The sequence below is a fragment of the Miniopterus schreibersii genome (genome assembly GCF_964146895.1).
Source record: "Miniopterus schreibersii genome assembly, chromosome: 18".
Classification (NCBI taxonomy): Eukaryota; Metazoa; Chordata; class Mammalia; order Chiroptera; family Miniopteridae; genus Miniopterus; species Miniopterus schreibersii.
Genome location: NC_138121.1, coordinates 38,805,696 through 38,831,773, shown reverse-complemented (window position 1 = coordinate 38,831,773; position 26,078 = coordinate 38,805,696). Strand labels below are relative to the sequence as shown.

Below are 26,078 nucleotides of genomic sequence, written 5' to 3'. Positions count from 1 at the left end.
CAATTACCTGTCAACAGTGAGGAAGTAGGTTTTAACTTGTTATAATTCTTCTGCCTTAACAAAAATAAAGATCCTTTTCTTATTAATGTCAAGTATAGCAATATACCTAAAAATTTTCTTCAGTTATTATAAATTATTATAAAACTGTGTGAATAAAACAGCTTTTTAGAATTTCTCATAATAGGTTTCAAACCATAATTTATATGTATATATTCTGAAAATTATCTTAGATAAATATTGATCCCTAAAGTCATTATGTTTGGTCATTCCCAAAACCATATTTAATATTGGAAAGTGATTTACCAAAAAAGATTTCTGTATTCTAGACCTCCATTCTATTAAAAGTATTCTCCCATTAATACAGTAAGTCATAATTGATTCTAAATATTTCTTTGCTGAAATATCCATATAAAAATCAAAATGAAAAAACTTGAACAGACTATGAACTGATTTCATATCAGCAGAGCTACCAAAGTAAATAAAGACTTCCCCATTAAGAAAGGCCTTTAAGAAAGAATTATGCCCATTCTCTCTCCTCTAACACATGTACATGACTTATTTTAATGTAGCAATGCCAAAAGAAGTATCATTGCCAGAAATTATACACAGGCCTAACAATAAGATTCTGATTAGTGTCACAAAATATCAAAATATGTATCAATTATAAACTTATATGAGTTGATCTGCAATTAGAGTCTCCAAATAGAGATCCTAGAATTTCATTGCGTAAATGAGTTCGTTAACTAGTACCCACTCATATATAAGTGAAATCATTTCCCACTCATATATAAGTGAAATCATTTCAGCGTTAGAAAACTCAGCTGTTTTCTATCTATATGACCCCATTTGTGTAGAAGGGTCCTCAAAAATTTATTCTCAAATGCACATTTAACTGGAAGGTTAAAAAGTAGGTAGAGCTGACATACTACCAATTTAAGTATGCTATTATGGAAATAACAGCACAGATTAATAAACTTAATTTTAAAATGCAACTAAGCTAGACTCAATCCAACCCATCCAACTACAATGTGTGTGTGTGTGGATATATACACACCAACAAACAGTATCATAGATAAACCAAATTGAAGAACCAGCTCAATAAAATGAGGCGGAGACCTCACCACTTAACAAGTGTAAGGGTGCATTTCAGGTAGCACCTCTCCACACCTGGCCTCCTCTTCTGTAAAATAAAAATATCACTTCTTCCAAACCAAAAAATCATGTTTAAAAATTGTTTCTATTTTTGCAAACAGATACTTCTCTTAGTTCAGTAAGTAGTAAGTAAATTCCTTATGTGTACTAAAGTATTAAAAGCAAAGGTAAGTGAACGAAAGAAACTACAACAAACCAACTATAAAATATAAAATGCCCTCAATTCTTTTTGTTGTTGTTGTTAATCCTCACCTGAGGATATTTTTTCCACTGATTTTCAGAGAGAGTGGAAGGGAAGGGGAAGGGACAGAGGGGGAGGGAGGGAAGAAGAGGGAGAGAGAGGGAGAGGGGGAGAGAGAGAGAGAGAGAGAAACGTTGATGTGAGAGAGACACATCCATTGGTTGCCTTCTGCACACACCCCAACTGGGGCTGGGGGTTGAACCTGCAACCCAGGTATGTGCCCTTGACCGGGAATCAAACCAGCTCTACCTCTGAGCAACACTGGACAGGGCTAAAATGCCCCCAATTCTTATGTCTTCCCAACAAAACCACATGTAATGACACATATGATGCAATTTCTAAAAACATGCTAATCTAAGTGCTAGTCCAACCCAGATGTGCCAGCATCCAGCTCACACTCCCACGTGGTTTTTTCCAACTGCCTGTAATCAATAGAATCACAGAGCCTGGACTAGGAAGTCATGGAAGGTACTTTCAGTAACAAACAGCTGTCAGCTTGGCACCTGGTGACCCAATACACATCTAGCAAAGAAGCATCATTTATAATCAGTACATACGTCCTTTCCGGTGCTCGACTAAGCCCACAGCCTGCTTTGCTGAACACTTTGCAAACCAGTTATCCCCAAGTAAAACAGTGACTTCATTAGTATGGACAAGTTTTCCTGGCATGAAGGCAAAGGGGCCAAATGGTACCTATTTAAAAAATAATAATAATAGCATTAAGAACACTGAAAAATACATTTTATATAACACTTAGCATTAAAAGCTCTGCATTGAGACCTTTTTTATCTGTACACTAAGAAAAATAAAATGTCAACTTCACAGAAATTAAACATTAATTAAAGTTTCACTAGGAAAACCTACAGGAAATTGTTGTGGGTTAACAATCAACACCAGGGAAGGACAGCACGTTCACACACAGCTCTCAGAGAAAGCAGCCTTGTCTCCTAATGTTTATACTTTTTGTTCACTCATAAACCTAAATGAAAGCAAACTTGTAACAAAATATTAGCTAATAAAGACCTTTGATTAAAAAAACTGAAAATTACTTCCAATAAAATAGCCTTTTTTTTTCCCAAAGCGGGAATGAATAAACAGCTTTAACAAGTCTACAAAACTTACAGGGTATCTGGGCCAGTGTAGCTGAGAACAAAGCCGCGTGAAAAAGAATACTCATGCAACGAAAGGGCCTACCCAGGCGACGATATCAATGTGAAGATCATTCAAGCAAAAATTGGCAGTACCTTTTTACATAAAATCCCATGTTCTAGGGTTTAATTCTGTGACTTACACAACATTACGGTCTATTCCCACTCTGGCTAACAGGAAACAACTAAGCACCATATTTCTGTCATAATTACAGTTTTCTAACATAGCAAACCTGCATACCAAATATGTCAAAATTTGTGCTAAAACTTATGCCATTTTTGTCACCACAATGTGATAATTTAATATAAGTGTAAAAAAGGGGAGAAAAAGTAAAGACTCACTATTATTATAGCTCAGGGGTGGGGAACGTCCAGCCCGAGGGCCATATACTACCAGCAAAATCATTTGGTCTGTCCCTGCCAAGGCACCCGCAAGTGGACTTGAAATTCAATAAATCTAGGAGTTTTTTCGTAGCTCATTTTTTAAGTTGATAATTTTGTATGGCCCGAGAGTGATGTTATAAATATCTAAATGGCCTTTGGCAGAAAAAAGGTTCCCCACCCGTTATAACAGGTGTGTGATTGTGAAGCCAAAGAAACCAACCTTCCTTGCTATGGCAGTTGCCTCTGACACAGCTTAGCAATTTGTGAATTGATGCACAGAAGGTAAAGAAACATTTTATTACTTTATATCGGTAGTATCTTTACAAGAAACAACGTGCTCCTTTAGAGAAACACGCAGCAAGCCTACCATGATGCTGTAGGACAATTTATCGGGCAGAGTGCCGAGCCTCTCCTGAAGGGCACCGTAGTCGTCCTCCACCTTCCTCCTGTGGACAAAACACCAAACCCTAAGTGAACACACAACCTCACCCCTCCAGTGGGCTATGTACCACAACACAGGCTAACCAGAAACCTCAGTTTATCAATTTAAAGGCAAATGTTTTTTAATTTAAAAATCCTGTTTTAACAAAGTTTAGCAATGACATTACTCAGGGACTTTGGCTTTTAGAAACAGAACACTCAGAGCTTGAGAACTAGTGTTTCCTGAAGAGGGAGATCATCGCACTAAATAAAATTTGGAAACTAAGGGAGATAGTGAAGGAGGCCTGATGTTTGGGCGGAAACAGAAACTCAAGAGGAAGGAAGAAGAGATTTAGTGAAGCTTTTAGGTGAACAGGCACTGGCTGTGGAGTAGAAACTACGAGAACAGAATCCGATCAGATGTTTCAGAAAACTTTACACAGAAAAGCAGGGAGTCATCAGCCCTTCACAGAGTCATGCTAATGCGATCGAGACTACCAGGGGCTAGAACTTAGGCAAGGTAAACAAAAGGCATTTCGATTTGGCTCTGAAGTCTGTTTCATGTTCTATCAAAGCAGAGCTACCTAATCAATTAATTTCAAACAGCCAAGATGTAATTCTGTAGGAGCAGAGATAGTCACTGGTCTCCATGCTGTGACTCTCGCTCAGTTCCTCCACCTGCGGGGAATGAACAGCCCTCACCGAGGCCTGCTCTCAACCCCTCTCCAGACATTAGGTTTCCTAAGGGTTCTCTGCTAGGGTGTCGACTGCAGGCAAAGCCAGGGCACTAAAATTTTTTAAAGCAGAAGGGCTCTGTCAATTTTTAAAAATAACAAAAACTCACCAATTCAGCAAGTAACTTAAAAGAACACACAGATATTGTCAAATTGAAACACGATAAATTGCAACATAGAAAATGGATCTCCAGATAATAAAACCGGCTGCTCTACAAACATGGAATTGGGTAGAGTTTACTGCTTGGCTCCCCTAAAGCAACAGTAGCATAATTAATAAAATTATCTCCTTTAGTCTAAAGAATATGAAAGAATTTCACATATATGTTACTCATCCTAAAAACATTCCTGTAGTAAATGTCAAGTATCAACACTTTCCTCTTACAAAAGAGAAAGGGGGAGGATAGAAAAACACATTTGAGAGAAACCAGATCCCTCTGTCAGGGACATCTTTCTGAAACAGGCCTTTCTGAAAGACAGCATGGCGAAATGTGCCCACCCAGGGGCTTGGGGTCAGGGCTGCTGTGAGCAGTAAGTGGGACAGTTAGCGTCTGTGGGAACTGACTTGGTACACTGCCTGCACACAGTAGGTGCATGTTTTCGATAAGTAATTTTCCAAATGCTCCAGGGCTAATGTCCCTACAACTGTTCAAGGCTAGTGTTAAAGTCAGCGCTCAATGTAGCTTATCTTGGTAACTGCACCTGGGAAAGGCAGCTTCTTCACAAAACATGTCTAACGAAAGAGCGGCAGATTCAACCAGAGCCATACGAGAGACCACTGTCAGTGTTCCAAAGCAAGGAGTCAGTTCCAAGTTACCAGTAGTTCTCTCTAGAACAAAAATGTGAACATACTGGAGGACAGTTTAAGACTGAAGTGGTGATTTCTAAATTTTGAATTGTTTTCTAAAAATAAAAATTTAAACGCAGCCATGCAGAAATCCCTTTTGAAAGGAGGCAAGCAGTCCTCTGGGAGAAATCATGGCTTAAGGATCTCTCTCTCCCCCTCTCTCCCTCCCTCTCCCCCCCTCTCTCTCTCTCTCTGAAGGCCCCACTGGTGGAAATATCCAAGATCAAACCCTCGGTCAGAGTCATCTCCAGTCTCTCTACTACTCAGGGCTTAAATAATCCCAGCGAAGATCACAAAGCCTTTGCAGCAAAAAGTGCAACACTGATTCCAAGAACTACTGTGATAGAAGGTAGACAGGGAATCTTTTATCTGTGCCAAAATCTGAACGGGTTTTTTCTACTTCACTACTTAGAAACATTTGGGGACACTGTAGTCATATTTAAATGTGTAGTCAAAAGAGGCAGCCACTTAAACGAATGTTTTTTCAAATGGAAAATAAAACCTAGCAAGGTGAGAGTGAACCTCCCAAACCTTACACTCTACAGACCTCCTTGACTGGCTTCACCATATCTGACCCTCACAGATGAGGTTCAGGCTTCAACTCTTCATTTAAAAAATTATCCAATCAAGAAGGTTTAATTTGCATCAGCTACCCTCTGGCAACGTTCCTCATGGAAAATGAGAACTAAAGCACTGCTGTGAGCATGTCAGAAACGTCTACAGTCTTGCGCTGAGTCCAGCTGACCACGTGCTATCGGCCTTCTGAGAAGCACGTTTGTCTTTAAAGTGAGCAGCGAGGGCGTAACAGGCCTACGCATCAGCCTTGACCCCAAGGATGAAGAGCAGGGCGGGTCCCCTGGGAAACGCCGACTTGCACCAAGTTGTAAAAGGTATGAGAGTATTACAGAAGCACACCGTCCACAAGCTGGCTGTGAAATGCATCAGAAAAAAACGGACTGATGGACTGCGGTGCGGATACACAGGTAAGTGATCACGGCTCACCTATGCAATTCCTTCAAACTTTTCCGTATGTTTGAAGATTTTCATAATAGGGTATGAAAAGGAGATGGTAGACTATGAGACAGACTCTATTTTTAATCTTCTTCTTAAATGCAACTGACCAAAAAAACCTAATAACGAAAAAAGTTCTGTATTCCTTGTTTGAGACGAGTGATAAAGACTCCAATTTCTTTTAAATAATAAAAAGTAGTTTTAAAAAATAAAAGTTCCTTTAAATAATTAAAGTAGCTTTAAATAATAAAAAGGAAAACTTAAAGCAATAATTGAAATAAGATTTCGCTAATTTTCACTTTAAAGCAGGAAGCTGAAACAGGCAGGAAATACTGACATTCCAGTGAACACACGAGTCCACATGCACCCATCACTGGGCTCAAGGGTGCTCAGCTCCCGGCTCCATCTCCAGCCACCACATCTCAGTGCTGTCCTACCCTCTACCCCACCTCCAACGATTCCAAAGAATCCAACACATCGTTCCACCCGGAAATAGTTCAGTGTATATCTTTAAGATATAAAAGGCTCTATTAACTTTTTAAAATTTAAAATTCGGCAGTATATCAATGTAGTTCAGAATTTAAGAAGTTCAATGTGTAGCTTCTCTCCTCCCCTTTCCCCCCAATTCTTGGTTCTCTTCTTTGTAAAGAAGTGTGTGTGTGTGTGTGTGTGTGTGTGTGTGTGTGTGTGTGTGTGTGTGTGTGTTTAGGGGGGTTAACGTATCTTTATTGATTTCAGAGAGAGGAAGGGAGAGAGAGAGAGAATCACCAATGATGAGGGAGTCATCGATCGGCTGCCTGCCCTGACCAAGAATCGAACCGCGACCTCCTGGGTCCTAGGTCGATGCTCAACCGCTGAGCCCCGCCAGCTGTGCGAAACAACTATTTTTTAACAGTTTGTAGCAAATCTTTTCAGGACCTGTTTGCAGAGGGGTGTGTGCGTGTGCACAGGTGTTCACCCACCTTCTCACACACTGCACTCCACCTTTCTGACAAGGAGTCAGACCGTGCACTTCATTTATCCCTTGGAGATTATTCTCAGCCGTTAACTGTGATTCTTTATTTCAGTAACTCTCTACACTACTCTGTCACCTTTTGTCTGAAATTCTCCATAATAATAAAAAGTTATTGTAAAACACTAACATAGTTTTAACAATACTGCTCAGAAAGCCGCCTCCCGCCTCACAGAAGACGACGGCATGAATGTGAATGTTCAGGCATATTTGCAAAGCTCTGGTGGGATCTTTGTTTTCCTTTATTCACCTGACAATTAAAATTTTCAACAAAGGTTTTGAGCTAATGTTAATAGGTACTGCTTGCCAGTCTGTGTGCTCCCCTTACACCCACTGCCTCACTTATCAAGTAGTATCACCACCGCTCTACAAAGAGAAAGCGAATCTTAGTGACGTAATTCACCCAAGTTAGTTAGAGAAGGACAGGACTCCTGTGTAAGTCTGTGACTCCGAATCCCATGATTTTTAGGAAGGAATTAAAAAAATAAAAAATTACCAATAATCTCCAAAAAGATAATCGGGCTCCTAGTGGATCAAACAATAGGGAGCATATCCACATTTTATTAAACAATGGTGCATGCATTTTGTAATACCTCACTTCCTGAGGAAAGGAAGGATTATAAGAAAAAAAAGTTACATTAAATTTTTTTTAATCTTCACTAAATTGTAAACTACTATTAGCTCTAAAAATGTTGCACAAATTTTCAACTATTAGGCTCAAACTTTTCCTTTTTATCTGCTGTTAACTAAAATACTATAAATACCTTTAGTTCACCAAAGTTTGGGATCTGAGTTAATTTTCTGGAAGAAGCCTGAGGGACAGACCCACTGCCCCAACCCATTTTTGCTTCTGCTTTTCTACAAATATTTTTACTTCTTGTCCTACACTCTTTTTCAATTAAGATTATTTCTGAAGCCTAGAATATTCAAGGGACAAGCCTAGTTTGTCCCTTAAACGTGCACAAACTATCATGGGCATCAGAAGACATCGCATGCATTTTCAAACATCACATACTTTGCTCCCCCTTCCCTGCATCGGCGTCGCCCACAGGGGTAGGTGTCAGCTGCGAGAACTGTATTTCAGAGGAGACCAAAGCCAAGGGTTAAGGAGAACCGAAAGCAGCTTCCATCTAAAAGCAGTATGGGAGGCCCTGAAGAGTGCCCCAGCCTGTGAGGCTTCCTGCCCCTCTGCACGCAGCACAAGACTGCTGTGACGTCCGCTGGGGTCCCAGGAGGAATTCCTCCAGGGCAGGTCTCTCAATCCCAAACAGCATCACACCAGCCTAGGAGAGGAGCCCAATCACTGCTTGTGGAATTCAGGGAATGACAACACCAGGAGAATTCCAAAATGCTCCCAAAGAGCAACCCCTGGCTATCAAAAGAACAGAGACACTTTGGTTCCAGGTTTTTCATATGATAAATTAGTGACTTCACTGGCCACAGAGATTCTAGCAGCATCAGATCCTCATTAAAAACCAGACAGTAAAGTCTGTTTACTGAGCCATATTAGGAATGATTCAGAGGAAAACACGATGTTAACTGGAAGATATCATTTAGGTTTCTAATGCATGGATAAGGTACCCTCTCACTGTAAGATACACAGACACACGCCAAGCTTCTCTAGTTTGGAGGGCTTTGTCAGACTGGAAACTGAGGCTGAGTCACACGAACCTGCCCTGAAGTAGATGCCATATTCCATCTGTCAGTGCTCACGAGGCTGGGCACTGCTTGTACGTGCAACTAGTACTATGTACAAAATAACTGTGTGCGGTCTTCATTCACTCTGACACTTACGTCCTATAACATGCCAACACCAAGGAGGTGTCATGCAGAAGAGGAGGAGCACTGCCCCTCGCCCTAAAGAATCCTCCATCTAAGGGGAAAGAACCTCACAAAGCAAAGCAGCAGCAAGTTGTGATTCACACACTGCTGTAAATTAGTATCTGTTCTCACTGAATCCGACCCTTTGCTAATTTCCTGATTTCCTTACCAAAACCGAGAGAGAGAGAAGCCAACGTTAATAAACTTTCTCTAGGAATCATTTGTAAAACAGTTCACTTTGACCAAATTAGCGGGGGTGGGAGGTGGGGGGAGTAATTCTTTGGCCGAGGACTTGCATTCTGAGCTTTAACCTGAATGGGATGTATAATGAAAGCGAATGGTCCACCACAGAAATCCTGACAGACCTACTCCACCATGGATGTAGCTACAACAGTGCATTTATTGGAAGTTAATGAAGTTGCTGGATTTTTACTTACAAAGTGGATCTTATGAGTCTTAGCCGATTTTCTGGGAGCAGCAGTCAGAACACAGACCGCACTGACTCCCACTGCCTGCAGCCCACATGCACGTGAACCAAACAACATGAGATACACACTAACTATGAATTATTTCTTTGGAGATATCTCAGGCATGAAGAAAAAGCCTCTAAAGGTAAATTTAAAATATTATATGCTTGATAGTGTCTAGGCGAAGGTTTCGTCTCTGCACTTAGCAGCTACCAGGCTCCTGCAATAACCCAGCAGACAATAACCAGGACAGGCGGCCTGCTGTTCTTTCAGTAACATGTCTGCGCACACAGCATGGATACACTGTGATTTCATATCTGTGAGATCAACAGCTGGGCTGCACGACGCCCGTGAAACTGAGTGTTCTCCTCAGAAGACAGAAGAGGACTGTGACGTACCAAGCACTGTCTATTAACTAAAGATCAGCACGCCAGCCAGATGTGATGGATACGCCTGCTTTCCCCTGCACTTGAGAAAGGTCAGCCCACAAGCAAGCTCTGAGATGTGGGCAGTTACTTAGATGTTCAAACTTCAGGGAAACATGCATATTTCCACCATTATTTTAAAACCACTGATCCAACTATTATTTAGTATAAATATAAGAAATATTCCCAAATAGGGCTATGATTAGTCTAGTTCAAAAATGTCTGTCTCCACTTTATAATAATATTAATATTATTCTAACTTTTAAAAAAGGAAAGAAGAAGGTAATGAGAATAAACACAAATGGTGATACAACTTCAGGAAATCATGGAACACGTAAATCAGTAAGTGGTGACAGACAATATAAATCAGCGACAAAAGCATTCAAAATGGAGAGTTCTAGAAGAATTCAATTACAGGTTAGCAAAAAGCAGTACACACTTTATTTAAATACAAGTGGGTGACCCAACAGTGTTTCAGAAACATGATAAAAGCATCGTTCACTCACCAGTGCTGGATCCTCTCTCGGCAGCTAGTGACCACCTGTCATGGAAACAGATAACTATTCATGAAAAACAGGGCTGTGCACAGAGCTACAAAATCAGCGCGTCAGAACACTAAAGCGGTGGCTTTACAGATTCCACAGCATCCCAGTCCACATTTTTATTTGTCACATGCACAGAGATGTGAGTGTTAGTTTCTAAGCAGCACACTTTATCATACGCCTCTAATGCGGGCTGATAACCGCAGAACAAATTACAGCTCTCCGACTCATACTTGGTGCAAAACCCCCTTCATAACTATTAGATGACACATGATATAAGATAACTAGTATTTTGTACAATCTACAGACCTACTTTCAATGTTACATATTTTGTAGAATACACAAATGTTACAAATAACAAAAAAAGCTAATGTAACACCCACGTTTCATCAGTAAAAAAAAAAAAAAAGACAGTAGTGAAAATATTTTATTTTGTCAGTATATCTCCAAATGCTCTCACCTGTAATTTTTATTCTGACACATTAAAAATGAGTTCAGTGATATTTTTCTACTACATTTTCAAAAAGAAATACTTGGGATAAAGAGATGCTCTGAACAGCCCATTTGTTCCCACAGTGAATTATGATAAAATGGTGAGTACCTCATAGCCAGTTGAGACTATGTTTGTAATACAAAAACAATAAAATTAAGTACAAAAGTTGTTTGTTTCCCTCAGAGGTATTCCAGGAGATTCCCACAATGCTCAGAAAACAAGAGCACTAACCAATAAAGGGGGAATGGCTATTTAAAAGTAACACTGTTTCCAAAGATTACTAATCATCTGCTTTTAAATGGTCCATTAATAAACATTTTAAACAATAACCTCGAATGCTGTAGCATCATTTTAGAGACAGAGAAACTAAAGAATAAAAAGCCAAAAGGCTTAATACAAAGGCCAGGTGAAAAAAAATAGCAGAAATGTCCAGGTGTGTTTTTCTTAATCCTCCCCTGAGGATATGTTTTCATTTATTTTAAAGAGAGGGGGAGCCAGGGAAGGAGAGAAGGGGGGGGGGGAGAGAGAGAGAGAGAGAAACATCGATGTCACAGGAAACATCAATCCGTTGCCTCCTGTACCCGCCCTTGACCAGGGGTTGCACCCGAAACCTAGGTATGTACCCTGACCAGGGATCGCACCCGCAACCTTTTGGTGTTTGGGATGACACTCCAACCAGCCAAGCCGCCAGGCCAGGGTGAATTATGTGGTTTGAAACACATTGCTCTGGTTCACTGTTCTGGATACTGATAACAGTCTCTTGTGTATGTTCAATGTTTTACCCAAAAATCACAAGATTGGGAGGGAGAGCTGTCACTAAATTTCTCTATTATAACATTTAATTCCTAAAATAAATGTCCTCCTCTGGGACATTTTAAATACTAAGGCAGTAATCCTGTACGGAAATACATGCTGTGATCAGATACCCAACCATACTCCACATTAGCTCGGCACAGCGAGTCTGCTGTGGAATGAGGCTCTCAGAAGTCTCACTCACTGAGCAACACTTAACAACAGCGCTGACACATCACAGAGTACTGACGATGCATCCCGAAGAGCCGGCCTAGGACTACGCCAATCCATTCTACCGTGTGATTTGGCAGTCATTATAAAATACACAAACAGAATTAAATGTAAATTGAAAAAGAAAAAAATCTTCATGAAAACCTTCTTATAAAGTTCCCATTTAACAACCCCATTAAGAGATGAGACCCAAAAACAGTGAGGATGCTTCCCAACCCGACGCATGTGTCTCCAAGCATGAAGTGAGCCAGAAGCAGAGGAGAAAAGCCCTGAGAACCACAGAGCAGGATGCTCATTAACCTCCACACAGTAATCCTGCCGCGGCTGCATATTAACTAGTTACATATTCATAATCACCTACATTATTTAAAGGACCTTCGATGAAATGTTCTATGCAATATCCATTAGCGACGGTGTTAAAGGTTACTGAAGATAGTCTACTTAATGTTTCCAGGAAGCCTTTTTAATTAGTAAATATGTAAATTTGGCACATATGCTTTTTATGTTTAAAAACAAGTCCCTGGTAGAGCAGCCTGTGTGTTCTTGCTGTCACCCCCCACTCTGCTCCCCACTTGATTCCAGCTATCTTTCCCCAGCCCGCTCCCACCCTGGCCCCTTCTCTCTCCTAAAATAGTTTCCCAGGAACAGATTTCAAGGATAAAACAACAACAAAAATCTATTTCATAAATTACAAGGGAAATTTTCATTGCCAAAATACTGTCTTACATTAAAGTGTCTATTAGTTACATGTAGGGTTTAGAATACAGGCTAGATTTTTTAAGGACCAAAGAAAGAAAGGAAAAGGTGACAGAGGCAAGCACGGAAACGTAGCCTTCCAAGCATCTGTCTAGTTATCTTTGTTTACATGGCTCAGAGCCAGGACTTCCAAAAGGCACTTGAGCCCCGGCAGTTGCATTTACATTTGAGATATCTGTAGTTTTCTTCTCTTTACAGCAGGTCTTTTTTTAAAATTTAGTGAATTTCTACCATTTAGCCGCAAAGGAAAATTTTAAAAGGAAGAAAATCTTATGAGTCAAACTTGAATCTATCTGGGTTAAAAAAAAAAAAAAAAAAACTTTCTTATTTTTCTGTTAAGTTAAATAATTCCAAATAATCATATTTTCTCTGAGAATGAACTCAGATTAATTCCTTTAACTACTAAATAAAGTGAGTATAAGACAGTGAGCCTGCTTCCATAAGCGACTCTTGAAAAGAAACCAAAACAACAAAAAACATTTCACTACTCTGTGTACCTTCACAAAGCCGTTTTTGAAAAGCACGATGGGACTCGAGGGACAATTCCAGGTTCAGTTAAACCTGCCAAACACGCAACCGTCACTCCTAGAGGAAAACAACTTACTAAATCATTTTTATAAAAAGAATTGGTTAGCAGGCTTCAACAATTAAATAACTGACCCAGCAAATGCTTCAATAGACTCACACTGATAGCCAGGGATGCACAAATACAGTATGTGCTCACGCAGTAGCACAGCACCAGGTCCACAGCAAGGAGAAGGGCTCTGGGCTGAGTTACCCCCGACGATGCATTCTCTCATTAGGAGTCCTTACCACGACCCAGCAGTCAGTCAGTCAGTCAGTCAGTCACATGGTCCACTCTGTAACCCAGAACGGCCCGACCCAAGAGTAGGAATAACAGAGTTTTGCCAAGACGTCACACTGTAAAACTCGAGCTGCGAACAGTTCAATAAGGTAGGTTTTAACCTCTCCTTAAAGAGAGGGAACCAGTGTTCAGAGACGAAGTAACATACCCAACACTGTACAACTGCCAAGAACTGGAAAGAGAGAAAGTCAGGCTTTAAACCAGTCCACCTACTCTCAAAGCCCACGCTCACTGTGTGGGACAGCTTCCGAAGGCAGCAGCGGTCTGCACCTGCAGCCTTTCTTAGCTGGCCTGGGCTGTTGCTCCTGCACTCCCTCCATAAACCCACCGTCACACACAAACCAGAGCCTCCAGCAGTATCACGTAAAAGCAAGTAAGCTTAAATCTACCAATTCACCAATAAAATCCTTACTTCTTCTAATGCCCCATATAGCTGCTGGCCCTTTCAGGTCAAGCAACTAAGTATGGACAACAAATCTCCCAAGCGCGCGTGTGTGTTGAGGGAAGAGGGCAGTGGGCTAACTCTATAATTACTATCGCATCTCATTGTATTTTTAAGGTATCATAACTAATGGAGTTGGATGTCCAGCATGACAATGACACACAGCCCAACCAACCACCAGTATTTCTTTACATCAGTGTCCAGCTAACATATATGCACATTCTGTTACAAAGGGTTAAAGCAATATTTGATCAGTTTTAAAAAGTCAGTGAAGTATATGAAATACAGGAATAGCAATCCCTTTGCTCTCACTTTCAAAAATCACTTTACAAAGGAAGGAATGATTTCACATGTATTGAGATCTCCATTCCTTATTTCCGTTTGTGCTATTTACTTGTTAACAGTCCACAAGGGGGCATCAGCCCGTGAGTTCCCATGCTAAACACTGTGCCACATTAAAACTGGACTAGAATAGAAAGCCTAAATAAAGGGGCAAATGACCCTTCTCTCAGCAATGCTTCCCTCCGTTCTAAAATTTTTCTCCCTATACTACAATTTCAAATTCCTCTGTAATGGCCAATGGATAAAACAGTCTGAGGACTGTACTAATAAGAGCTGTCTAAATTTATATCGTTTGCTTCTCTTGCTAGACTATGTCATCAGGCCAAATCGTACAACGTCAGGTGTTAATGCTGCTGAGTCAGAAAGGGAAAAGCATCCATCGTGCATGAAGCCAACTGATACTGAACATGTACTGCTATCTGACAGTTACTTAAATGACTGAAGAGTTTGTAAACGACATTCTGTCGATTAATTAAATAGGTGTATAAATGTCATTATCAAAGTATATAAGAAGCACCCTTCAACAAAATTAGTAAAACATTACAGGTCTTTTAAGTAAACTTCTTTGTAAAGAAGGGAGGAATTGGTTACTGGTTCCTAAAAGAAAAAATTTCAATGAACAGTAATGAACTACAATGAACTATTTCCGTATAAAAATTTTAAACAAACTTACTTTCTAAATATCCTGAAAAGCAAAAAATACCGAAGCTGCTACCAAGAGTTAGCTCCAATTATATCGAGAGCTTGCTAAAACACTTAAATGCTATTATTCAAAAACCATAGCCAGGCTGGAATCAAAATGACCCTCTCCACCTGACCTTGACATTCAGCCAACTTTCTCCTACACGTGCTTCTAACACATTTCCCACATTCAGACCCAGTCCCTGTTTGCACACATATTGGACGATGTCTAACATGGCTGTGAAGATCTAAAAAACAAAACAAAACCAAAAAAAAACCAATTCATTAAATACAAATAGCAAAATGTACCAAGGCACAGCATAGTTACACTGACGAAAACCAAAGAGAAGAGACAATGTCAGGGCAGCAGAGGGAGGAGCAGGGAGGACGTACCCTGCACTCGAGGAGCAACAAGAGTCAGCGCCAGAGCTGACGGCAACAAAAATAACGGAAACTGAAAACAGAAAAAAATCCTAAAGTGCTGAAAAAAGTAACTGAAAATCTATAATTAAGTACAAAGCCAACAGATCCTCCAACATGAAGGAGAAATGGAAACATCTCACACAGAAACAGAGTCCTCCCCAGCAGAGGGGCTAGCGAAGCCAAGGCGTAATCACGGCAATGGGCAAGTGCATCGAACCATCCTGCACACCTTAAACTTACACAGCGGGACTTGTCAACTCCATCTCAGTAAGCCGGGGAAGAAGAAACACTGCAGGGATTATTTGGAGCAATACAAACGCACAAAGAACTAAAGACCAACTATACAGGTATTTTTAAAAAGGTAAAGATAAAGCAATATGGATCCCATAAAACAATTAAAATATTGTTGTGTTTAAAATGCGTAGAATTAAAACCCATGGAGCAATAATGTAAGCACTGGGGCGATAAATGAACGCGTTGTGATCTTATTTTTTTTCCTAATATATCTTTATTGATTTCAGAGAGAGGAAGGGAGAGGGAGAGAGAGAAACATCAATGATGAGAGTCATTGATGGGCTGCCTCTTGCACGCCCCCTACTGGGGATGAAGCCCGCAACCCGGGCATGTGCCCTGACCGGGAATCGAACCCCGACCGCCTGGATCCTAGGTCGACACTCAACCGATGAGCCACGCCCAGCCGGGCCACATGTTATGATCTTTAGGAAAAATTTCCCTAGTAAGAAAGAATAGTAAACAAAGTATAGTATAAATATACAGTATATTTAGTGCCAACAAATATATTTATGAAGTACAGTACCAAAGTACCACAGTAAAAAAGAATGTACCTTGAACAAGTTAACAGAGGGGAGGAAATACAACAGCAAGGTATGTTTGATTAAGTCAAAGGAAGGCCCAAAACAAGCAGAGGAAAAAGAACCTAAAAGTAGGTGAAACAGAGCTACAATGAGGTATCACTTCACCCCATTAGGGTGGCTATAAATAGTAACAAGGGCTGTAGAGGAAGGGAAAGAGGTAAACTCTTGTACACTGTTGGTGGAAATGTAAGATGTGCAACCACTATGGAAAACAGATTGTTGGTTCCTACAAAATCAACCACAGAATTACATGTGATCCCACAATTCCACTTCTGGGTTTGTACCCAAAAGGAGTGAAAGCAGGGACTCAGATACTGGTATGGCTCAAGTTCACAGCACCATGATTCACAATAGTCAAAAAATGAAAGCAACCCTTGTGCACAGATGGATGAGTGAATAAGAAAATGTGGCATACCCATACAATGGAGTATTATTCAGCCTTTAAAAGGAAGGAAATTCTGCCCAGCTGGCATGGCTCAGGGGTTGAGCACTGACCTAGGATCCCAGGAGGTCATGGTTCGATTCCCAGTCAGGGCACATGCCCAGGTTCCCGGCTCCATCCCCATTGATATTTCTATCTCTCTCTCCAAAATCAATAAAAAAGACATAAATAAATAGAAGAAAATTCTGATATAGTCTATAACTAAACATTGAAGATGCTAAGTGAAATAAGCCAGCCATAAAAGGACAAATACTATATGACTCCATTATATAAGATATCTAGAGTAGTCAGATTCACAGAAACAGAACGTAAAATGGTAGTTGCCAAAAGGTTGGGGAAGGGGGATGAGGCGTTATTAACGGGTAGTTTCAGTTTCCCAAGATAAAAAAAGTTATGGAGATGGATGGTGTTGATGGTTGCACAACAATTTACTTAATGCCACTAAAATATACACTTCAAAATGATTAAAATGACAAATTTTATGTTTTATGTGTTTTATTACAATTTTTAAAATAAAAAGTTAAGCCCTGGCAGGTGGTCCTCAGTGGTTAGAGCATCAGCCTATATGCCGAATGGTCTCGGGTTTGATTCCCAGTCAAGCGCACGTACCTGAGTTGCAGGTTAGATCCCGGACCCCTGGCTGGGGCTCAGGCTGGAGGTAACCAATCCATGTGTCTCTCTCACATTGATCTCTCTCTCTCTCTCCCGCCCACCCTCCTTTCCACTCTTTCTAAAAATCAATGGAAAAAATATCCTCAGTGAGGATTAACAAAATAAATTAACTAATTAATTAATTAATTAATAATAAAACAATAATCCTAATGTTTTGAGGGTTAAAAAACATATGTAGAGATGAAATATATGGCAACAGCACAAATGAGAAAGGGTTGGTTAATGAAATTAAACTATCAAAAGATGATTTAAATAATTTCATAAGTGGCAAAATTTCAGATAAGTGAATAATTTCCTAGGAATTTAAGGTAGACTATAAGAGAGAAAAGATAATTATAATCTCTAAGGTAACAACTAAAAGGAGCCTGGCCAGCACGGCTCAGTGGTTGAGCATTGACCCGTGAACCTGAAGGTCATAGTTAGATTCCCTCTCAGGCACATGCCCAGGTGTGGGCTTGATCCCCAGTAGGGGGTGTGCAGGAAGCAACAGATCGATGATTCTTTCTCATTAATGATGTTTCTCTCTCTCTTCCTCTCCCTTCCTCTCTCTGAAACCAATAAAAGCATACTTAAAGATTCAGTTATTTTATAAAATAAATCAATAACCAAAAGGAAAATCAAAACCATATAACTACAAAGCTGAGCTTTTTAAAATATAAAATATTTTATTAACACAGACAAGAAATAAAAAAATAAAAACAAATTTGACAAGTGGAAGATATATGGCAAGATAGGTAGACTTAAACCCCAACTAAGTGATGATTGAGGAAATTTAAGGACCTAAATAGACAGCTATAACATGTTCACAGGTTAAAACTGTGTAAATAAAAGCACAATGAGGTAACATCAGAGTGGTAACAGTTAAAAAGACTGGCAATATCTAACAACATAGTAACACTTAACTGAAAAATCTGACACATTGTTTTTCGAGTAAGAGCCTCACTAAGATAACCTCGTGATCCCTTAAGAAAGAAGCCAAGCATCCCATAGAAAGAACTGACAAGACGTGCGTCAGTGATGTGAAGGAGAGGAGTCAGGGCAGGCTGAAAACATTCCGGTTGAAATAGTGCTGCCCAGTGTCATGATGAGGATGTACAACATGCAGACTGGGGACAGAGATGATCAATTCACTTGTAGTAAATGAGACCGCGCTGGCTGTGGGCCATCCAAGCGAAGCTGGGCAGAGCAGAGGGCACACGGGAGGATGCGCGCGAGGATATGAGACTGAAGAGACAACAGCCAAAGACCGGGAGGAAGAGGCCTCTGCAGGGGCTCTGAAGGGTGAATTTTGTTAAGTTTACCCCTAACACCTGCTATCACCACTTCTGGTCCCCACTGTGCTAGGAAAGGCAGGAAAAAGAATAAACAGCATAAGGACTAGAAAGGGTACAAGGGAATCTGAGGAACCACAACAAACATACACTACCAAGTTTCAAGATGACTTACGAAGCTGAAGACGGTGGAGGTTTGGTGCAAGAACAAATAGGCCAATGGAACAGAATCAAGAAACAGATCCACAGGCTGAGTCGCCTGACTGATGACAGATGACAATGCAGTGCAAAGAGGACAATTTTTCCAGTGAATGGTGATGGGGCAACGAGATTCCCATCTGGTAAAAAGTGACACATGACCTCAATCCCCATTATACACAAAATCCATCCCAGAGAGACTGTAGATCTAAATGTGAAAGGCAAAACACTAAAGCTTTCAGAACAGAGGTGGGGAACCTTTTTTCTGCCAAGGGCCATTTGAATATTTATAACATCATTCTCCGGCCATACAAAATCATCAACCTAAAAATTAGCCAGCTATATTTGGTCAAACATTTAATTAACTCACCCTTAATGTGATGGCTGGAACGGCTTCTCTTTGGTGAGGCCCTGGCAGGGCCAGACCAAATGATTTTGAGGGCCGTATATACGGCCCACAGGCCAGGCATTCCCCACCTGTTTTAGAAGACAGCATGAGAGATATCTTTGAACATGGGGGTAGGAAAGACTTCATAAAAACAAGACAAAAAGACACTAACCATAAAGGAAATGCTTGTTCAAATTAAGAACTTCTGCTCATCACAGGACACACGATGGAGTACCAAGAAAAGCCACAGACTAGGAAAGAAATTTACAAAACGTTCCAGAAAGAGCACTCCTATCAAAAGTACATAAAGAATTACTATGAATTAATTAGAATATGGCAAACATCCCAATAGAAAATGGACAAGAGATAAGCAGGTACTTTACCAAAAAGCAATGCAAACAGCCAATAAATATCTGAAAAGGTGATCAAGTTCATTACTAGAATGGCTAACAAATATGACGAGGAAGGCACTACCAAGTGGCAACAAAGATGGGCAGTAGCTGGAACTTCCACCCGCTGCGACAGGAGGGTCACCTGTCACGGCCACTTCAGAAAGCAAGCTAAAGGCTCAGATACCCCACGGGAGAGTTCAGGGCAAAAACCAGAAACAAGTCCAATTGCTGACCTGACAAATTAAGAGTTAACGAAGATTCTAACACCCAATTTATAAATGTCTGTCACAATGCCTGGCACCCAAAATTTACCCGATATAATACAATCCTGTGTCTTCCTTTCTTCACACATGGCAAATGGATGCTTATAATTTAAGATCAGTATGATTCTCAAAACACATTCCAATGGCTCTTCATCGAACAAGAATAAAAACCAGTCCTCACACTGTTCTGAAACAGCTCTGGCCCTGACGCACTGACCCGTCTGCCCCGACCAGAAAGCTCTTTTCCAAAATGTCCCCCATATACCCACGCTGCTCGCTCCCCACTTACTTCAGGTTTCTGCTCAAGGGAAACCTAACAGATGAGATGTCCCTGACCACCTTACCGCAGAAGCCCCACTCAGACCTTCACGCTCACTGAAACTCCCTTAGCTGGCTTTCCTTCTACCTGGCCTAACCTATCGCATACCTCCTGACGTGCTTAATGTGCCTATTCCATGTCTCCGCCACTAGAACACAATTTCCATTAAAGGAAAGACTTCTCCATTTTGTTCACCACTGCACCTCAGCAGACTACATCTGGCATGTAACAGGTACTCAGTAACTATGTGTTGACCATTATTTACTCTTGGCGTGGAGAGAAGAGCTATTGTATGGGGCACAAAGCAGACAGTTTCTTAAGCTGTGTGCATTTGGTTTATCATGAGAAATATGAAAATCCTCCCTAACTTACTTTTTGCTTTATGAAAATTTTGGAATATTTACTCTTAATGCATTGAACTCCCCAGATTCAACATCAAGAGAATATGTTATTCCAAAATTCCCAGTGAGAATTACATGGGCCACTCAGTAATAATTATACTGAAATAACAATATTATCCACATGGACTTTCCAAAGTTACTATTATCCTGCAAATAAACTTACAAAAACAATACTATATAGTACTTTTGCCACATTACAATAAAATCTCAGTACTACTGCTAATAAAAGATAACTGATTATGGAGATATAAAATACAGGTATCGCAGAACTATCATCTTAGTCAGGAAACCAAAACTTCAACATGAAGCAATTCTAAAACAGAACAAGGTGCAACAAGATCTTAGTGTGAGGAAACATCCCCAGAACAGCCCAAGACGCCACTGCAGTCCCGGGTCATAAATGTTATGGCACAGGTCAGTCTAGAACAGCTCCTAAGGAGCTTACATGCTTCCACCAAATATTTTACTGCTATTGCTAAAAACAGATTTGGTTAAAACAAATAAAAGGGTTAATGCAAGTTCCCATTTGTCCCTGTATCTTTTGACAGAGGATTAAGAGTAAATAAAACATCCAAAGAAAAAAGAAAATCGAATGGGGGAGTGGATGTGTGGATAAATTGTACCTATCAACTCTGGAGTAACCAAGAAATAAACCTGCCTAACTGGTGTTCATACCAACCAAGAGCTCTTTTTCAGACACAAAGTATTTAGCAACTAAAGATACATCCCAGTTTTCATTAAAATTAAGTTTTCTCAACATCTTTTATTGAAAAAACTAAAATTCCATCCAATTTCATTCACTTTTAGGTAAAATAAGAAATGAAATTGTGTGCTTTGGAAACACTGGACGGTGTGTTCCCTATATAAAGTGTGTGAATACTTGTATACATATAGACGTAACTGTAACTGCAGTATACATACTGTTCTACAGTTTTAATGCCTGTGTAAAAAGCTCTCATATGTAACACGATTTATTTAACCAATCCCCTAGTGTTGGATTTTTAGTTTATCCTTATTATAAGCAAAGCTGCTAGGAACTGTTCTGTACATGTCTTTTTCCTGGATCAAAAAGGAGTGAGCCCTGGCCAGTGCGGCTCAGTTGGTTGAGTGCTGTCCCATGAACCAAAAGGTCATCGGTTAGGTTCCAGGTCAGGGAATGTGCCCGGGTTGCAGGTTTGGTCCCCGGTCGGGATGCATACAGGGGCAACTGATTAGTGTTTCTCTCTCACACTGATGTGTGTCTATCTCTCCCTCTCTCTAAAATCAGTAAAAGCATGTCCTTGGGTGAGGATTTTTTTTTATGTTTTTTTAACAAAAGGTATGGGGGGGGGGAGAAGTATAGCTATATTCTGGGTCTCCAGTACACTGAAGCAGACCCTTTCAAATACAGTCTAGCCTATTTACGGAAGGGCCTTATCACAACCTGGGAATAACTGTACCTACCATGACAGACACGCACATGCTTATTTATGTGCCTATTTCATCAACAAAACACAGGACAGGAATCTGGGAGCAGAGTCAATGTCTACTGAGAACAGTTACTTGGGTTCCCAGGACTGTACCTGAAAAGACAGTTTTCAAAGGTAACTGGAATACCATACCAGAAGGCTGTTCAGAGCACCCCAAATGTATCCTTTGTATTTCAGCCACGCTGGCATCATAGTAAAACCAAGAATATCTCTTTTTAACATGCTGAAGGGGAGAAAACATATCAGGTCAGCACTGTGCACACTTCTACTATGATGGAGGCAAAAATGATTCTGGGAACACCATCTTCTGAGGGTCTGCTTCACATTTTCTAGAAGAAAAATGTAAGCAGCACTGCGAAAAAAGGAACAAATTGGTTTCATAAAGAGCTCTCTCTTTTTATTTTTCTCTTCAAAAAAATTAAGACCCAATAATGTTGTATAACTTAAACATGCCAAGCTTGTTGAATTTTTAAACCCCCACCTTGAAAAAAGCCAAGTACAAAAGGCAACAGTTGCATGTAGCAGTGATTTTCAACCTTTTTCATCTCATGGCACACAAACTAATTAATAAAATCCTGCACCACCCAAAAAAACATATAGCATATTGTGTGACCATCTCACCAAAAAAATGGGTACTATTTTGATTTGTCCCCACCGGACGGCTATTGCTGCACTGGCGGCTGTCATTTCGTACTTGACAATCTACGGGAAAGGGTCAAAGGCCCTGACTAAACAGCTACTGCACGTGTTCCAACCCTTGCGCACGCTGAAGGCTCTCAGAAAAGGAAGCACACGGCACAGAATCATTCAGGCCAGCCAGCACGGGGTAGGGGAGGCCCCCACGCGCCGGGCCGGGCCGGGCCGGGCAAGTGCCCCGCGAGGAGCCTGAGCACCCGCGACGCGGCCCTGCCCCGCTGCTCCGCTCCCTCGCTCCCACATGACACAGGAACGACCTTTCAAGGAAACTAAATGTTGCATTTCGAAGTGGTACTTTCAAACTTTCAGGAGATGGTGAGCGCCACAGACTGCCGGGGGGATCCGAGGTCAGGCAGTCGCGCCGGCGTCCCCGGCGGCCCGCGGGACAGGCAGGGCCGCCCCTCCAGCCGGAGGAGCCCCCGCGCGGCCGGCGCCGCGGGACCGGGCGCGTGGTCGCCAACTTGACAATGTGACAGAGCGAGGCGCGCTCAGCACCACCTCCGCCCACGCGGGCCGAGCGCCGCCGCAGCCCCCTCCCCTCGGAGGTCAAAGGGCGCAGACAAAAGACAACAAGAGCACGTGACAAAAGTTTCTCGTGTCACTCTCGGTGCCCCTCGCGGCCTAGATGCCGCGCGCGTGCCCAGCGCGGGGGGCGGGCGCCCCGACACCTCGGCGGACGCGCGGCCGGCCGCGGCCTGTTACCTTTTCCTGCTCCTCGCGGAGCCGCGCCACCTCCGGGGCGCGCAGCGGGGCCGGGGCCGGGGCCGGGGCCGGGGCGGCGGCGAGGGCCGCGGGGCCCGGCGGGGCCTCCATGGCGGCGCCGGCGCTCAGCGGGGCGAACGAGTCCTAAACAAGTGTTTGTGGAGGCGGCGTGGCCGGCGGCTGCCCGGCGCCCGCGTGCTCGCCCTCATGCACCGCGCGCCCCGCGCCGAGGAGGCCGCGCCGGCCGGCTCCGCCCGCTCCGCAGCGGCCCGTGTCCCGCCTGCCCGCCGCCGCATCTCACACGCGCATGCCGCCGCCGCCGGCCCGGGCAGCAGGCCGGCCAGGGGAGCGACGCGTCCGGCGGCCCGGCCGAGCGGGAGTCCCAGCGGCGCGCTGCGGCCAGGCTCCGCCCCGCCCGCGCCCCGCCCCGCGGGGCACGCCGGGAAGCGCGCGGCCCCGCCCCCGCCCCGCCCCGGCGGTCACGTGGCGCGGGGCGGGCTGAGGCGGAGGCTGCGCGGCGCCCGGGAGAGCCTGGGCTGCGCTGGGACCCGCGCGCGGGCTGCTGGGCGGAGCCGCGCTCAGCCTCGCGCTCCGGTTACCCCGCCGCTTAGCTGCGTCCGGCGGCCAGAGCTTAATCGTGCCCTCGAGCTGCTGCTTCAGCCATTCACTGTAGCGAATTCAAATCTTCCCTGTGCCTGTTTAAGGAACTAAAAGATGCAATTATATTTGCATGTGTATTAATTACTGCACACATTTTAATTTTTCCTTACGTAAAGCTATGGTACTTATATTAATATATTGCTATGTATGAACCAAACTTTTTCTCTTACTTTAGAATTCCTGTGGCCTCTTTCTCCAACAGCCACTGCACACAGTGGGCGCCCAAATAATGCTTCCTGGAAGTGGCCTTGCCCTAACTACCGGCTCTGCTCCAGTCTGACATTGGCGATGACCCTGTTCCTTCAACTTGTGCAGACACCCTAGAGTGCCTGTTTGCTCTCCATCCCATACACCCTTTCTCCACTTGCTCCAAACAAAGAAGGAAGGGCAACTTGGGCAAAAATGTTAAGTGTTCATTCCTCTCTTCCTCACTGCACATCCAACCGCAACACCTCTGAAACAGCCAGCACCTGGCTCTCCTGACCTCCCCCAGCACCACATCGTCTCCCCGTCCTCAACCACCTCAGTAGCTTCTTCACCGGCCTCCCTGCTTCCACTCATGCCCCCCATGATGAGCGCTGGCCACTGCCCACCCACCGCCGCACCCCCCTCTTGCAGATGGTCAGCCCTGGCCTTTATAGCTCCCACGCCTGTGGGAGGCTGATGGCCCCGGCCCCACCCTAAGGAGGACGCATTTTCCCTGTGACTGATTGGTTCGTGGAGGGGCATGTGACACCCCACAAATACAGGTTTTCTGGAGGCTTCTGAGAAAGTTCCTCCTGATTCTTTGGAGATGCTTCCATAAGGAATCTACCTGTCTCTTAGCGGGGAAGTACAAAGCTTGGTGCCTTTTGTGTTTGAGGTCTAGGAAGACCACCTACACACCTCCTAGTCTCAGAATGAAGTGGAACCTGTGACCAGCAGAGCCTGAGTCCTCGACCACATCACGGCGCTTGTTTCAGGGCTGAAGCAGCCAACACTGGAGTGTGCATTTCCCCCGGACTTCCAGTTAAAAGAGACTGGTGAATTCCCTGACTGATTACATCAGTCTGCATCAGGATTTCTATCACTGACAACTAAAGACACCTGACTCACACACCCCAGTCTATCCTCAGCTCAACAGCCTGAGTGAGCATTTAAAAAGTAATGAGATCATATCACTCTCCCCTGTAGAGCCCTCCATGACTTCTCGCTGCAGCCAGGAAAACCCAGATGCCCTGCTGGAATTCTGCATTATCTGATCCACTTTCCCACCTCCTGCAAGCCCCCTGCCACTCACACCACCACAGTGGTTTCTCTCTTCTTCAGACACTTTCCACTAATGCCTGCCTTGGGGTCTTTGCACTGGTCAATCCTTCTGCCTGCAGTAGTTCTTCCAGATCTTTGTGTGGCCAACTCCTTTGCATCACTCAGGCCTCAGTTTAAATAACCAGGCTTTCCTGCTATCCTGTCCATAGAAGCCCCTCCCCTCTCCTCAAACATCCACCAGCACCTCACTTTTTACATTTTATTCATCGTAGAACAGCACAGTAATGAACTCTACCTTTCCATCACCCTGCTTCAACAATGAGCAACTCACTGCCAATTTTATTTCATCCATACAGCCTCCCCACCTAGTTATTTTGAAGCAACTCCCCTACTTGTATCATTCCATTTGTAACTTTTTCAGCCTAGGTCTCTAAAAGGTAAATACTTGTTGCAAAAATATAACCAGAATATCATTATCAGATCTAAGAAAAATAGTTACAATAATTCCTTTTTTATATTGTGGCAAGAATGTTTAACATGAATCTACCCCTTGACAGATTTAAGTGCACAATATTGTTAACCATGTTATAGCACAGGTCTCTAGAACTTACTCATCTTGCGTAATTGAAACTTTGTATCTGGTGAGTAGCAGCTCCCCCCTCCCCCAGCCCCTGGCAACCACCTCCTACTCTGCTTCTATGAGTTTGACCACTTCTGATTCCTCATGGAAGTAGGATCATGCAGTATTTGTCCTTCTGTGACTGGCTTTCTTCACTTAGCATCATGTCCTCAAGGTTCATCCAGTTGTCACATATGACAGGATTTCCTTCTTCTTTAAAGAGATGACCATTTC

At 42.7% G+C, this 26,078-nt stretch overlaps 1 protein-coding gene across 2 annotated transcripts in view; it reads right to left on the bottom strand.

Moving 5' to 3' along the window:
- The window catches only part of URI1 (URI1 prefoldin like chaperone), a 43,358-nt gene extending 19,845 nt beyond the window's left edge, over positions 1-23,513 (bottom strand). Inside the window, exons 1-4 of one of the 2 annotated variants that reach the window (XM_081118200.1) lie at positions 23,318-23,513; positions 10,169-10,203; positions 3,293-3,371; positions 1,951-2,086 (exon numbers count right to left, since the gene is read on the bottom strand). In XM_081118200.1, coding sequence (XP_080974326.1) covers positions 1,951-2,086; positions 3,293-3,371; positions 10,169-10,203; positions 23,318-23,428 — 361 coding nt within the window. In that variant the 5' untranslated portion in view covers positions 23,429-23,513. The remainder of the gene's footprint in view (positions 1-1,950; positions 2,087-3,292; positions 3,372-10,168; positions 10,204-23,317) is intronic. The other variant, XM_081118201.1, reaches the window with a different exon arrangement.
- Between the last annotated feature and the right edge of the window lie 2,565 nt (positions 23,514-26,078).